General features: G+C 45.3%; 1 protein-coding gene across 4 annotated transcripts in view; it reads left to right on the forward strand.

Annotated features, from left to right (window-relative positions):
- The first annotated feature begins 4,346 nt into the window (after nucleotides 1–4,346).
- Nucleotides 4,347–14,512, forward strand: part of RGS8 (regulator of G protein signaling 8) — a 93,760-nt gene continuing 83,594 nt past the window's right edge. The window contains exon 1 of one of the 4 annotated variants that reach the window (XM_060774473.2): nucleotides 4,347–4,741. In XM_060774473.2, the coding sequence (XP_060630456.2) occupies nucleotides 4,542–4,741 (200 nt within the window). In that variant the 5' untranslated portion in view covers nucleotides 4,347–4,541. The remainder of the gene's footprint in view (nucleotides 4,742–14,512) is intronic. The other 3 variants (XM_060774472.2, XM_060774475.2, XM_067467621.1) reach the window with 3 other exon arrangements.

The raw sequence follows: 14,512 nt of genomic DNA on the forward strand, positions 1-14,512 counted from the left end.
TGGGATTATATGAATCTATACTGCTATATAATCCAGTTCAAAGCAGATAATCTGGATTTTATATGGAAGTGTAGAAGGGGTCTCAGGCTGGAAATGCTGCTGGTCTCCAACACCAACACTGCCCCTTCCAACACACAACGTAGCAGGAAGGGCTAGCAGATTTAGAAATTCCCAAAGCTAATTAATAACCAATGCACTGATTAGAGAGAACTAATTGTTCTGAGAAACAGAAAAAGAGCATATGTTCAGCAAGCAGAAGGTCCCAGGTTCATCTTTAATGACAAGGATCTCAGGTGGCAGCTAGAGTTTTAAAAGCCCCTGCTGGAAATCTTGGACAGCTGCTGCCAACTGGAACAGATAGGCCATTTCCCTCTAATTATAGCGTAGAAGTTACTTTTTTAGATTTCGAGTTTTAGCCCGGCAAGCTGGAGCTTTCTAGGTAGTTTTTTTTTTATTACAAGGTCGACTTGTACATTATCTATATAAATAAAAATGTAATGTTTGTTTGTGGGATTAACAGAACTCAAAAACCACTGGATGAATTGACACCAAATTTGGACACAAGACACCTAACAATCCAATGTATGTCCTTCACTCAAAAAAATGATTTTGTCATTTGGGAGTTATAGTTGCTGGGATTGATAGTTCACCTACAATCAAATAGCATTCTGAACCCCACCAACGAGGGAATGGAACCAAACTTGGCACACAGTTCTCCCATGACCAACAGAAAATACTGGAAGGGTTTGGTGGACAGTGTCCTTTGGTTTTGGAGTTGTAGTTCACCTACATCCAGAGATCACTGTGGACACAAACTATGATGGATCTGGACCAAACTCTACATGAATACTCAATATGCCCAAATGTGAACAAAGGACTCTTGTCTGCTGGAGCTAGGTGTGAATGTTTCAACTGACCACCTTGATTAGCATACAATGGGCTGACTGTGCCTGGAGCAAACTTTTGTTGAGAGATGATTAGATGTCCTTGTTTGTTTCCTCTCTGTTGTGCTGTTGCAATTTTAGAGTTTTTAAATACTGGTAGCCAGATTTTGTTCATTTTCATGGTCTCTACCTTTCTGTTGAAATTGTCCACATGCTTGTGGATTTCAATGGCTTCTCTGTGTAGTCTGACATGGTGGTTGTGAGAGTGGTCCAGCATTTCTGTGTTCTCAAACAATATGCTGTGTCCAGGTTGGTTCATCAGGTGCTCTGCTATGACTAACTTCTCTGGTTGAAGTAGTCTGCAGTGCCTTTCATGTTCCTTGATTCGTGTTTGGGCAATGCTGCGTTTGGTGGTCCCTATGTAGACTTATCCACAGCTGCATGATATCCGGTAGACTCCTGCAGAAGTGAGAGGATCCCTCTTGTCCTTTGCTGAACGTAGCATTTGTTGGATTTTCTTGGTGGGTTTGTAGATTGTTTGTATGTTGTGTTTCCTCATCAGCTTCCCTATGCGGTCAGTGGTTCCCTTGATGTATGGCAGGAACCCTTTTCCTCTGGGTGGATCTTCATCTTTACTCTCATGGCTTGTTCTCGGTCTTGCAGCTCTTCTGATGTCTGAGGTGGAGTATCCATTGGCCTGGAGAGCCCAGTTGAGGTGGTTCAGTTCATCTTGGATGAGGAGGGGTTCGCAGATTCTTTTTGCACCGTCTGCCAAGGCTTTAATGGTGCTTCTTTTTTGACTTGGGTGATGGTTGGAGTTTTTATCTAGATATCTATCTGTGTGGGTGGGTTTTCTGTAAACAGTGTGACCCAATTGTTGATCTGGTTTGTGGATGACTAGGACATCTAGATGCAGGCGAAACGTCAGGAGAGAATGCCTCTAGACCAGGGGTCCTCAAACTTTTTAAACAGAGGGCCAGGTCACAGTCCCTCAAACTGTTGGAGGGCCAGATTATAATTTGGAAAAAAATGAATGAATTCCTATGCACACTGTACATATCTTATTTGTAGTGCAAAAGACACTTAAAAACAATACAATAATTAAAATGAAGAACAATTTTAACAACTATAAACTTATTAGTATTATGCCAGCAGCATTAACTAATATGGGAATTGATGAGACATTCTGGGATCTGCGATTCAACCACTGAAAACAGAAATGAATGGGCTCACTGCTCTTAACAACAACAACAACAACAACAAAAAACAACACCACAGGCTTAATGTGTTGTCTAAACTTGCCTCAGGTGGCACAGGCTTCTATCCTGTAAATGTTGTGAAGACCTCACAACCTCTGAGGATGCCTGTCATAGATGTGGGCGAAACATCAGGAGAGAATGCTTCTGGAACATGGCAATACAGCTCAGAAAACTCACAGCAACCCAGTGATTCTGGCCATGAAACCATTCAACAATACAACCTTTCAATCATTATGTCTGGAATCGCTCCCAAACAGGACACCTTCACATTAAGAATTGCACCAAATAAACAATATGCATTCTATACAATTTGAGGGGTGGGGGTGGCAGGAAGATGACCAACGGGGCCCTGAGCATAAGCACAAGGGCAAATCTGTCACTGTCTCTCTACACAGTAGAATTAATGCAGTTTGACCCAACTAATCAATTTTAACCTTTGTTTTCTTCGTGTGGCCTGGTGTGTACTTGTTATATGCCTTTTAATAGTGGGAAGTGTGGGCCTGCATTTCATAGAATCATAGAATCAAAGAGTTGGAAGAGACCTCATGGGCCATCCAGTCCAACCCCCTGCCAAGAAGCAGGAATATTGCATTCAAATCACCCCTGACAGATGGCCATCCAGCCTCTGTTTAAAAGCTTCCAAAGAAGGAGCCTCCACCACACTCTGAGGCAGAGAGTTCCACTGCGGAACAGCTCTCACAGTCAGGAAGTTCAGATGGAATCTCCTCTCTTGTAGTTTGAAGCCATTGTTCCGCGTCCTAGTCTCCAGGGAAGCAGAAAACAAGCTTGCTCCCTCCTCCCTGTGGCTTCCTCTCACATATTTATACATGGCTATCATATCCCCTCTCAGCCTTCTCTTCTTCAGGCTAAACATGCCCAGCTCCTTAAGCCGCTCCTCATAGGGCTTGTTCTCCAGGCTTTTTATCATTTTAGTCGCTCTCCTCTGGACACATTCCAGCTTGTCGATATCTCTCTTGAATTGTGGTGCCCAGAATTGCACACAATATTCCAGGTGTGGTCTAACCAGAGCAGAATAGAGGCCTAGCATGACTTCCCTACATCTAGACACTATGCTCCTATTGATGCAGGCCAAAATCCCATTGGCTTTTTTTGCCGCCACATCACATTGTTGGCTCATGTTTAACTTGTTGTCCACGAGGACTCCAAGATCTTTTTCACACGTACTGCTCTCGAGCCAGGCATTGTCCCCCATTCTGTATCTTTGCATTTCGTTTTTCCTGCCAAAGTGGAGTATCTTGCATTTGTCACTGTTGAACTTCATTTTGTTAGTTTTGGCCCATCTCTCTAATCTGTCAAGATCATTTTGAATCCTGCTCCTGTTCTCTGGAGTATTGGCTATCCCTCCCAATTTGGTGTCGTCTGCAAACTTGATGATCCTGCCTTCTAACTCTTCATCTAAGTCATTAATAAAGGTGTTGAACAGGACCGGGCCCAGGACGGAGACCTGCAGCACTCCGCTCGTCACTTCTTTCCAAGATGAAGAGGAAGCATTGGTGAGCACCCTCTGGGTTCGTCCATTTAACCAATTACAGATCCACCTCACCGTAGTTTTGCCTAGCCCACATTGGACTAGTTTCCTTGCCACTGTTTGACTGTTGAGATAGGATTGTAGTAGTAGTAGTAGTAGTAGTAGTAGTTGTTGTGTGCTTTCAAGTCATCTCAGACTTAGGTTGACCCTGAGCGAGGGCCAGGTAAATGACCTTGGAGGGCCACATCCGGCCCCCGGGCCTTAGTTTGAGGACCCCTGCTCTAGACCATGGCCATACGGCCCGAAAAAACCTACAACAACCCAGTGATTCCGGCCACGAAAGCCTTCGACAATATAATGTACCCACAGTTGCTCCTAATTGCATGCGCTCCTCTGGACCCCAAGATATCTTGAATTAATGTCCTCTTACACTCCTCAGAAGGAATAAGGCATCCTTCCACCCACTAAAAGGTAACCCAATAGTCACGAGTAAATCCATCTAGAAATATGAATCACTTCTGTTTGCTCGGTTAGTCTTTTGCTTTTGTGGTGAAGCCAAAAACAAATCCCAGCAAACAGAACGTCAGCTCAGCCTTTCCCTTCCACAGTTCTTATAATCCAGCGATCCCCAGTGGGATCAACCTTCCCCCCCCCAGCCCCCCCACCTGGCTTCTTACCATTTTACATTTGAAACAGCTGAATTTGAGGGAGGGAGCCTCGGGCAAAAGTCAGTGTGCTGGAATAATGAGAGCAAGCAGGCTGTGAGCCTGTGCAATCTTGCCCTGTCCTTTGTGCATTTCAATTCTCTGTGCACACACATCTGAGGGAGCATCCTCACTCGGTCGCTTCTCCTTGGTCTCTCTCTCTCTCTCTCTCGTTCATTCCCTCCTCCTTCCTTTTCTTCTTTTCATGAGCTGCAGAGCTAAGAAGCCTGGCTCGGCAGCATGCTACTGTAGACCGAAGACCGTGGTCAGGCTGGCTCCCCTTCAAGCTCTCCGATGTACCAGGAGGCCACAGATTCTGTGGTTCAGCAGGGCCTCAGTGAGCCGTGCCCCTCCAGCACCAGCCAAACCCAAGTCGACGTGGCTGTGCGGACCACAAAGAGACAGGTAAGGGTTGGGTATTTGTGGTTAGGTCAAGGAATATGTCTAGCACCTTTGTGGTGATGTGACAGGCACTGCAACTCTCTGACCAGATATAACCTCCTCGGGGTGTTAGCAGCGGAGTGGGAAGCAGGGGCTTCATGATCCTTCCTCAGTTGTCACCTCCGTAAATATCATCTTTATGCATTCCACTGGATATGTTGACCTCTCCAGCATGACTGAACAAAAAGGGAAAGAGACTTGCTTCCAAACAAGACAGTGCTGCTCTCCTTCCTACATATCACACTTCTTCCGAGCTGACAGCCAGCACAAACTCAAGGCCCTTCCACATAGCCCTTTATTCCAGGATACCAAGGCAGAAAATCCCACATTATCGGAATGTGGACTCTGATAACCCAATTCAAAGTAAGATTTTCTGCCTTGATATTCTGGGATGAAAGGCTCTCAAACTATACGGCTTTTGTGGGGGGCATTTGTTGCAGTGAGATGAATGATTTTCATGATGATACTAACTATACTAACAAATAGAAGAATAGTTATAATGGGTTCTGCCAATCTCGATGTGGCCTTCCTTGCATTAATTGTTTTGTTTGTATTTTTTTTGGAAAGAAGGTTGCTTGCTGTTTGTTATTTTGGTGTTTGACATTCAGACTCGTCGGGCTGCTGTGATAAACAGCTGCGATTAGTGCTCCATTATAGGCTTGGCGTCGGCTTCTTCTTTTAACTTGAAATGAGAGGGGAAGTGGTTGCAAGAATCAATATGACTTCTCCGAGGGACCGAGAGGAAGCTTGCAAATAAAGCAGAGAAAACGCAAGCCAACGGAAGGATGTTTATTTATTTATTACTAGCCACCCCCTGCCACGGGTTGCTGTGGCCCACTCTGGTGGTCATGAGGGTTCAGTGTGGGAGGTTTGGCCCAATTCTGTTGCATGTGCAAGTGCGATGCACCTCCCACAGCCAACTCAAGAAGTACGCACACACATGTTGTTGGGATGAAGAATGGCCACAACTCATTTATTGATAACAGGAACAAGGGTTGGCAGCCAAGCATGGGTCCTGGATTACGATCGGGCAGCCCAATACTGCCCGATCCCGCACACACCAGGGTGCCGCCGGCACAATACCGGGCAAACGCGACTCGGCACCCCTGGGACCACCGGGCATCCCCCCTTTCCGCTAGGGGGGATACCAAACCAGATCTAGGGCCCATGCCCCACGCTAACAAGGAGTTGTGATGAGAAGCAGAAAACAAACAAGTAACTGTTAACAGGAAACTAGGACAAGGAAAACAACAACATAAGTTGATTTAAGTCATTGACGTGTTGGGGATGAGCTGGAGATGTCACTACCTTGGTCCTTTCACTATTGGTTGCTACTTCCCGGCAGATGTCAGGTGGTGCAATACTGGCTAAACAGTGTAATTTCTCCAGTGGTGTAGGGCGCAGACACCCTGAGATAATGTGGCATGTCTCCTTAAGAGCCACATCTACTGTTTTAGTGTGGTGAGATGTGTTCCACACCGGGCATGCATACTCAGCAGCAGAGTAGCATAGCGCAAGGGCAGATGTCGTCACTGTGTCTGGTTGTGATCCCCAGGTTGTGCCAGTCAACTTTCGTATGAAATTGTTTCTAGCACCCACTTTTTGCTTGATATTCAGGCAGTGCTTCTTGTAGGTCAGAGCACGGTCCAGAGTGACTCCCAGGTATTTGGATGCGCTGCAATGCTCCAGTGGGATTCCTTCCCAGGTAATCGTCAGAGCTCGGGATGCTTGTCTGTTCTTAGGATGGAAAGCACATGTCTGCGTTTTAGATAGATTAGGGATCAGCTGGTTTTCCCTGTAATAGGCAGTAAAAGCACCTAGAGCTTCTGTTCAACCATCTCAAAGCTCCCTGCTTGAGCGGTAATGGCACGATTATCAGCATAGATTTTTTTTTGTTGTGTGAGGAGCGACCTGAGAAACTGCAAGTCGCTTCTGGTGTGAGAGAATTGGCCGTCTGCAAGGTCGTTGCCCAGGGGACGCCCGGATGATTTGATGTTTTTATCATCCTTGTGGGAGGCTTCTCTCATGTCTCCTCATGAGGAGCTGGAGCTGATAGAGGAGCTCATCCGCCTCTCCCCGGATTCGAACCTGCGACCTGTCGGTCTTCAGTCCTGCCGGCACAGGGGTTTAACCCACTGCACCACCGGGGGCTCCATCAACATAGATGAAACTCTCTGTCCCTTCTGGCAGTGGCTGGTGATTTGTGTAAATGTTGAACATTGATGGAGCAAGCATGCTTCCCCGAGGCAGGCCGTTCTTTTGTTTCCGCCATCTGCTTCTCTTGCCCTGGAACTCAACAAAAAAGCTCCTGTTTTGTAGCAGGTTTTCTATGAGGCGGGTGAGGTGGTAGTCTTTTGTGATATTATACATTTTTCTCAGGAGGAGGCGGTGGTGGTGAAATAAGTGAAAAACCACAATGTAGGAACGCTATATTTATTTTAATATTTATACATTATTTTATTAGTTATACACTATTTTAAGTCTTTATAAACTTAAAATAAAGTGAAGGAAAAGAAGGAAAGGCCCTTCAAGGCTGGAGGGAGGGAAGACTGAGGGGGGAAAGCGCCTCGGAGAGCGGTGGCGGCAAAAACCCGTGAAACAGAGAAAATACCGCAATATATATTTTAATTTTTTTTAAACTGCAAAGCAGCGAGTCCGCTAAAAGTGAACCGCGAAGTAGTGAGGGAACACTGTAAAGCTGTTCATGAGATGAAGGGGGAAAAAAGGTGAGCAGTCCCCCAGTTGTCATACATTAGAGCCCAGCTTTTTATGACTCCAGAGAGTTTATGGGTCCATTAAAGAACACAGGGTGGGGAAGCTGAACGCAAATGGGGACTTCTTGGAGTTCCAGTCTGTGGACTTCCTGAGAAGGCCTTTCCCTTTTTCATATTATACCACTGTCTTGCCAGTTTCCCAGGTTTGTGTAGAGAACAGCTCCAATAAAAAGTTAAAATCTCTCTCTGGAACAGTGTTTCTCAACCTGGGGGTCGGGACCCCTATGGGGGTCGCGAGAGGGTGTCAGAGGGGTCGCCGAAGACCATCAGAAAATACAGTATTTTCTGTTGAGCATGGGGGTTCTGTGTGGGAAGTTTGGCTCAATTCTATCATTGGTGAGGTTCAGAATGCTCTTTGATTGTAGGTGAACTATAAATCCCAGCAACTACAACTCCCAACATGTCAAAGTCTATTTCCCCCAAACTCCACCAGTATTCACATTTGGGCATATTGAGTATTCATGCCAAGTTTGGTCCAGATCCGTCATTGTTTTAGTCCACAGAGCTCTCTGGATGTAGGTGAACTACAACTCCCAAACTTAAGGACAATGCCCACCAAACCCTTTCAGTAATTTCTGTTGGTCATGGAAGTTCTGCGTGCCAAGTATGGTTCAGTTCCATCATTGGTGGAGTTCAGAATGTTCTTTGATTGTAGGTGAGCTATAAATCCCAGCAACTACAACTCCCAAATGACAAAATCAACTCCTCCCCAAACCCCACCAGTATTCCAATTTGGGCGTATTGGGTATTTGTGCCGAATTTGGTCTAGTGAATGAAAATACATCCTGGATATTTGATATTTACATTACAATTAATAACGGTAGCAAAATTACAGTTATGAAGTAACAACAAAAATAATTTTATGTCTGGGGGTCGCCACAACATGAGGAACTGTATTAAGGGGTCACGGCATTAGGAAGGTTGAGAACCACTGCTCTGGAAGGTCTGATTAAATATTAAGGAATATGTGTATTCCCTGCAATTAACACATGCTAAACAAATTGTCTACTTTGACTAAGGGACCAAAGAAGGTTGGTCCACACTCTTGTCACATACCAAATAGATTACTGCAATGCACTCTACATGGGGTTGCCTTTGAAGACTGTTCGGAAACTTCAATTAGTCCAATGGTCAGCAGCTAGATTTCTTACTGGAGCATCATACAGCCCCCTGTTATGTCAGCTCCACTGGCTACCGATCCAATTCCGAGCACAATTCGAATTGCTGGGTTTGACCTATAAAAACCTATACGGCTCCGGTCCAGCATACCTGTCCGAACGTATCTCCTTCTATGTCCCACCTTGGAGTTTAAGATCTTCTGGGAAGGCCCTGTTAAACCCTGATCCATAGCTCTTTGGGATGAGGTCCTAATAGAATAGTGCAGTGATAATACAAAACAGAGCTGCACCTAGAATAGTGCAATGTCAACACAAGACAGAGTTGGAAGGCAGATCAGAGAAGAAAGATTCAGCCTGTGCTGGATGGGATTACACTCCCCCCAAAGACTTAGATCCTAGACCTAGCATTGAACCTGGAGGCCAAGTTTTCTGCGGTGGTCAGGAGCACCTTTGTATTTTTAAAACTTGTGTGTCAGCTGTGCTGGTTCCTTGAGGTGCAGGACTTGGCTATGATAGTTGTGCCATCACACCCAGACACTATAAAGTTAAAACTAAGATGTGCTTCTCTCTTTATCTGGGTGAGCCGTGGGTGCCTTTCTTAGAAGCTCAAGATACTCAGCAACTGAGGCCAGTCCAGATTTGAACAGCAACAGAACATTTATTTTTCAAAGTCCTTGACAGACTTGACACAGCTTGATGAAGTTACAAACACAAACAGTCAATTTGGGAAACCATATAGATGTTATTTCTTTCTTTTTTCCTTCAGTTACCGAGTTAACTTTTCCCCAACGGTAGAAAAATCCTGGGATCTTTTACCCTAACCCTGAGCTGTTATCTTTCAGAAAGAGCAGGTTGTCGCACACTGGATCTGTACAAATTGTCTTTATTCTATAGGACGTATACCAGTGGTTCTCAACTTGGTGTCCCCAGATGTTTTTGGCCTTCAACTCCCAGAAATCCTAACAGTTGGTAAACTGGCTGGGATTTCTGGGAGTTGTAGGCCAAAAACATCTGGGGACCCCAGGTTGAGAACCACTGACATATACTTTAAACTCAGTGGGAAGCCGGGGTGCCTCAAAGAGAGATTCTTAGGGATTTCCTGAAATGATGGTCTTTACAGTCTTTAATGGTACAACAAAGTATTTATTAAGGAACAAATAACAAATCTTCAAACAACACTTCAATGTTTTCTTGTTCTAGTCTTTAAGAGACTTGGATTAACTGTACTTTCTCAGTATGAGGAAGAACCCTTTATAATCTCTCCCAGGCTGTCTATTATCTGGGCCTCGCTGGTCTGGGTCTTACTACCGATCCCAACTGCTTCTGGGCATCGAGTAAACCTACCAGCCAAGGCTTGATCATACTTCAGCTGGAATTCAGTGGTTCTGTAATGATGTCCTGTGGGAACTTCAGGGCTGTTTTCCCCTCTGGTGCTGTGAGGCTGAGAAGCTGTGAGCTCTCAGCCAGAGCCTTTGGGATCTTTTCCTTCTGTTCCTATTTCCCTGGATGATCCTCAGATCATTCCCGGATGATCCCCGGATGATTCTGAGGAATGAAGCTTTTCCTACGGGACGAGCTGTCTGCATCCTATAGACTAGCTTCCTTGTGTGTGACTGACTAAAAACGGCTCCCTTCTCTTCTGAAAACCCAAAAGGGGGTGGAACTAAGGAACCTAATGATGATGGACAGGTGGCCTGCCCTATAACTGCAAACTTTAACAGGAAGCCACCCTTCTGCAAAATCCCAAGCCTTGGGCTGCAAGCAAACACTTAATACAAGGCAAATAAAGTGGGAGCTTCTGGTACCAGCACACAGGTCTTGCCCTATCTAAGCTCAAGATTAGTTTTGGAGATGAAGTAATAGAGCCTCTCTCAATGGCAGAGAAATCCTGAGATATTCGCTGCCCCAGCACTGAGCTACTTGTTGGTGTTCAGCCTGAGTTTGAACTTGAACCTGATTCTCTGTTTGTTCCTCCTGATGCTAATGAAAGTATATTTACTGATGCTAGTGGAAATGTACCTTTTGATGCCATTGCTCCTGAAATTAGTGAGGAAGAAACTGCTGTAGGTTTGGAAAATGCCAATGTTCCCGAAATTAGTGAGGAAGGAACTTCTGTAGATTTGGAAAATGAAAGTACCAGTGTTCATGAGAATGTTGCAGAGGGAGACCTTGAACTTTCCCTCCCTTCTGCACCTGTTAACTGTAATGACAACAGAAGGGGCCAAATTTGGGAAGACAGAAGTAAATCACTCAGTTTGCGTCGATCCTCCCGAATTCAAGAATTAAAAACATTGGCTTCAAAACAGAAGGGCGGTTCACGGAACCGATTCTTGAGTTTTAATTGCAATACGCCAGGCTGATTGCCTCAGTTCAGGCATCGTTTCAGAATTGATGAAGACCTTGGCAGTTCTCCCGGTTCCCTGGCCATAGTTTGGAAAGATTTCTAGGATATCAAGTACGGTTAGTGGATTGCTAACAGATTCAAGTATTTCCCAGAGAGGCTTTTGGTTTTGCTTTGTCCATTTAAATTCATGTTTGCTGATTTTGCTGTGGCTTTTGACTTGCATTTTTCCTTTATTTTGTAACCATTTTTCTTCAATAAAAAAGGATTGTTTTTCACAGCCAAGTGTGGTGGATAGTTATCTTAGGGCCTCGTTCCCTGCTCTGGATTGCAACACTACTGTTCTTTAGAAAGAGCAGGTCTTTCTCTATCTGAGCTCAGCACCAGTTTCAAAGGCGAGAGGGTAACCTAAATCTTAACTGTACTCACAATGGCTTGTCCGAGCTGCCTAGCTTGGCCACCAGCACATCTGAGGCTTTTTCTATACTAAAGAAGGCAGGAGAGCCTTTCCAAAATGGAGATCTCATCCCCAGGAAAAAGGGCCGTCCCTAGACCAAAAGGATACCCTTTTAAACCAATAACTCAAAAGGCTTGCAGGCCGGCTTCCAGCCTCTGTTGATGTTTAACTTTCAGGGTGCTGCTGAAATTGTAGCAACCCTGGGGAAAATGCAAAGGGATGCTATTTTATGCAACTAAGGGACAATACAAACCAAGCTCCTGGAAGACGGAACAATGGTACATGCCTTTTTAACATCTGTTTGGATTACTGTAATGCACTCTACATGGGGGTGCCTTCAAAGAGTGTTTGGAAACTTCAGCTGGTCCAAAGAACTTCTGCCAGGTTGCTAACTGGGGTTGGCTACAAGGAACAGACAAACGGTCCAGAGGAGGAGGACTAAAATGATCAAAAGTCTGGAAACCATGCTCTATGAGAAGTGACTTAAAGAGCTGGATATGTTTAGCCTGCAGAAGAGAAAGTTGAGAGGAAATATGATCATGTTTAAATATCTGAAAGACTGTCATAAGGAAGAGGAAACAGGCTTTCCCCCCCTATAGCCCTGGAGCCTAGGTCTCGGAGCAATGGGTTCAACTTTCAGGAAAGGAGATTCCACCTGAATATTTGGAAGAACTTGTATTGTCGAAGGCTTTCATGGCCGGAATCACTGGTTTGTTGTAGGTTTTTTCAGGCTATATGGCCATGTTCTAGAGGCATTTCTCCTGACGTTTCGCCTGCATCTATGGCAAACATCCTCAGAGGTAGTGGGGTCTGTTGGAACTAGGAAAAAGGGTTTATATATCTGTGGAATGACCACGGTGGGACAAAGGACTTTTGTCTGCTGGAGCTAGGTATGAATGTTTCAACTGACCACCTTGATTAGCATTTGATTGCCTGGCAGTGCCTGGAGCAATCTTTTGTTGAGAGGTGATTAGATGTCCTTGTTTGTTTCCTCTCTGTTGTTGTGCTGTTCAATTTTTTAGAGTTTTTTAATACTGGGAACCAGATTTTGTTCATTTTCATGGTTTCCTCCTTTCTGTTGAAATTTTCCACATGCTTGTGTAGTTCAATGGCTTCTCTGTGTAGTCTGACATGGTGGTTGTTGGAGTGATCCAACATTTCTGTGTTCTCAAATAATATGCTGTGCCCAGGTTGGTTCATCAGGTGCTCTGCTATGGCTGACTTTTCTGGTTGAAGTAGTCTGCAGTGCTTTTCATGTTTCTTGATTCGTGTTTGGGCAATGCTGCGTTTGGTGGTCCCTATGTAGACTTCTCCACAGCTGCATGGTTTTATTTATCGTGTCATCAGCAACCATTGTATCACAATTCTAACAGAGCAAAACAAACACACAGATTAAAAAGAAAAAGGAAAAAAAACACACAGATTTTGCAAATTTGGTATTTGGTTAAATGCCCTTTGACCAGTATCTGGCCACTTGGAGTGCCTCTGGGGTTGCCGCAAGAAGGTCCTCCATTGTGCATGTGGCAGGGCTCAGGGTGCATTGCAGCAGGTGGTCAGTGGTTTGCTCTTCGCCACACTCGCATGCCGAGGATTCCACCCTGTAGCCCCATTTCTTAAGATTGGCTCTGCATCTCGTGGTACCAGAGCGCAGTCTGTTCAGCGCCTTCCAAGTCGCCCAGTCTTCTGAGTGCCTAGGGGGGAGTCTCTCATCTGGTATCAGCCATGAATTGAGGTGCTGGGTTTGGGCCTGCCACTTTTGGACTCTCGCTTGCTGGGGTGTTCCAGCGAGTGTCCTGTAGATCTAAGAAAACTATGTCTTGATTTAAGTTGTTGACGTGCTGGCTGATACCCAAACGGGATGAGCTGGAGATGTCACTGCCTTGGTCCTTTCACTATTGGCTGCTACTTCCCGGCGGATGTCAGGTGGTGCAATACCGGCTAAGCAGTGTGACTCCCAGGTATTTGGGTGTGTTGCAATGCTCCAGTGGGATTCCTTCCCAGGTAATCCTCAGAGCTTGGGATGCTTGTCTGTTCTTAAGGTGAAAGGCGCATGTCTGTGTTTTAGATGGATTAGGGATCAGTTGGTTTTCCCTGTAATAGGCAGTAAGAGCACCTAGAGCTTCAGAGAGCTTCTGTTCAACCATCTCAAAGCTCCCTGCTCGAGCAGTAATGGCACGATCATCAGCATAGATGAAACTCTCTGTCCCTTCTGGCAGTGGCTAGTCATTTGTGTAGATGTTGAACATGGATGGAGCAAGCACGCTCCCCTGAGGCAGGCCGTTCTTCTGTTCCCGCCATCTGCTTCTCTGGCCCTGGAAATCAACAAAAAAGCTTGCATGGTATGAGCTGCATGGTATACGGTAGACTCACCTCTCAACAAAAGATTGCCCCAGGCACTTCCAGGCCATCAAATGCTAATCAAGGTGGTCGGTTGAAACATTCACACCTAGCTCCAGCAGACAAGAGTTCTTTGCCCCAATGGTCATTCCACAGATATATAAACCCACTTTCCTAGTTCCAATAGACCTCACTACCTTTGAGGATGCTGGCCATAGATGCAGGCGAAATGTCAGGAAAAAATGCCTCTAGAACATGGCTATATAACCTGAAAAATCCTACAACAACCAAAAAATGAAGTACTTTGGTCATACCATGAGAAGAAAGGAAAGCTTAGAGGAGACAATGATGCTGGGGAAAATGGAAGGAAAAAGGAAGAGGGGCCGACCAAGGGCAAGATGGATGGATGGCATTCTTGAAGTGACTGGATTGACCTTGAAGGCGCTGGGGGTGGTGACGGCTGACAGGGAGCTCTGGCGTGGGCTGGTTCATGAGGTCACAAAGAGTCGGAAACGACTAAACGAATGAACAACAACAACAAAGGTGTATATATGGAACATAAATGAATTCCATGTTTACAATAAAGGTCCCATTCTCATAATATCTCATTATATGTTGTTGTTCATTCGTTCAGTCGTCTCCGACTCTTCGTGACCTCATGGACCAGCCTACGCCAGAGCTCCCTGTCGGCCGTCACCACCCCCAGCT

Source organism: Anolis sagrei, chromosome 4 (assembly GCF_037176765.1).
Source record: "Anolis sagrei isolate rAnoSag1 chromosome 4, rAnoSag1.mat, whole genome shotgun sequence".
In the NCBI taxonomy this organism is placed as follows: domain Eukaryota; kingdom Metazoa; phylum Chordata; class Lepidosauria; order Squamata; family Dactyloidae; genus Anolis; species Anolis sagrei.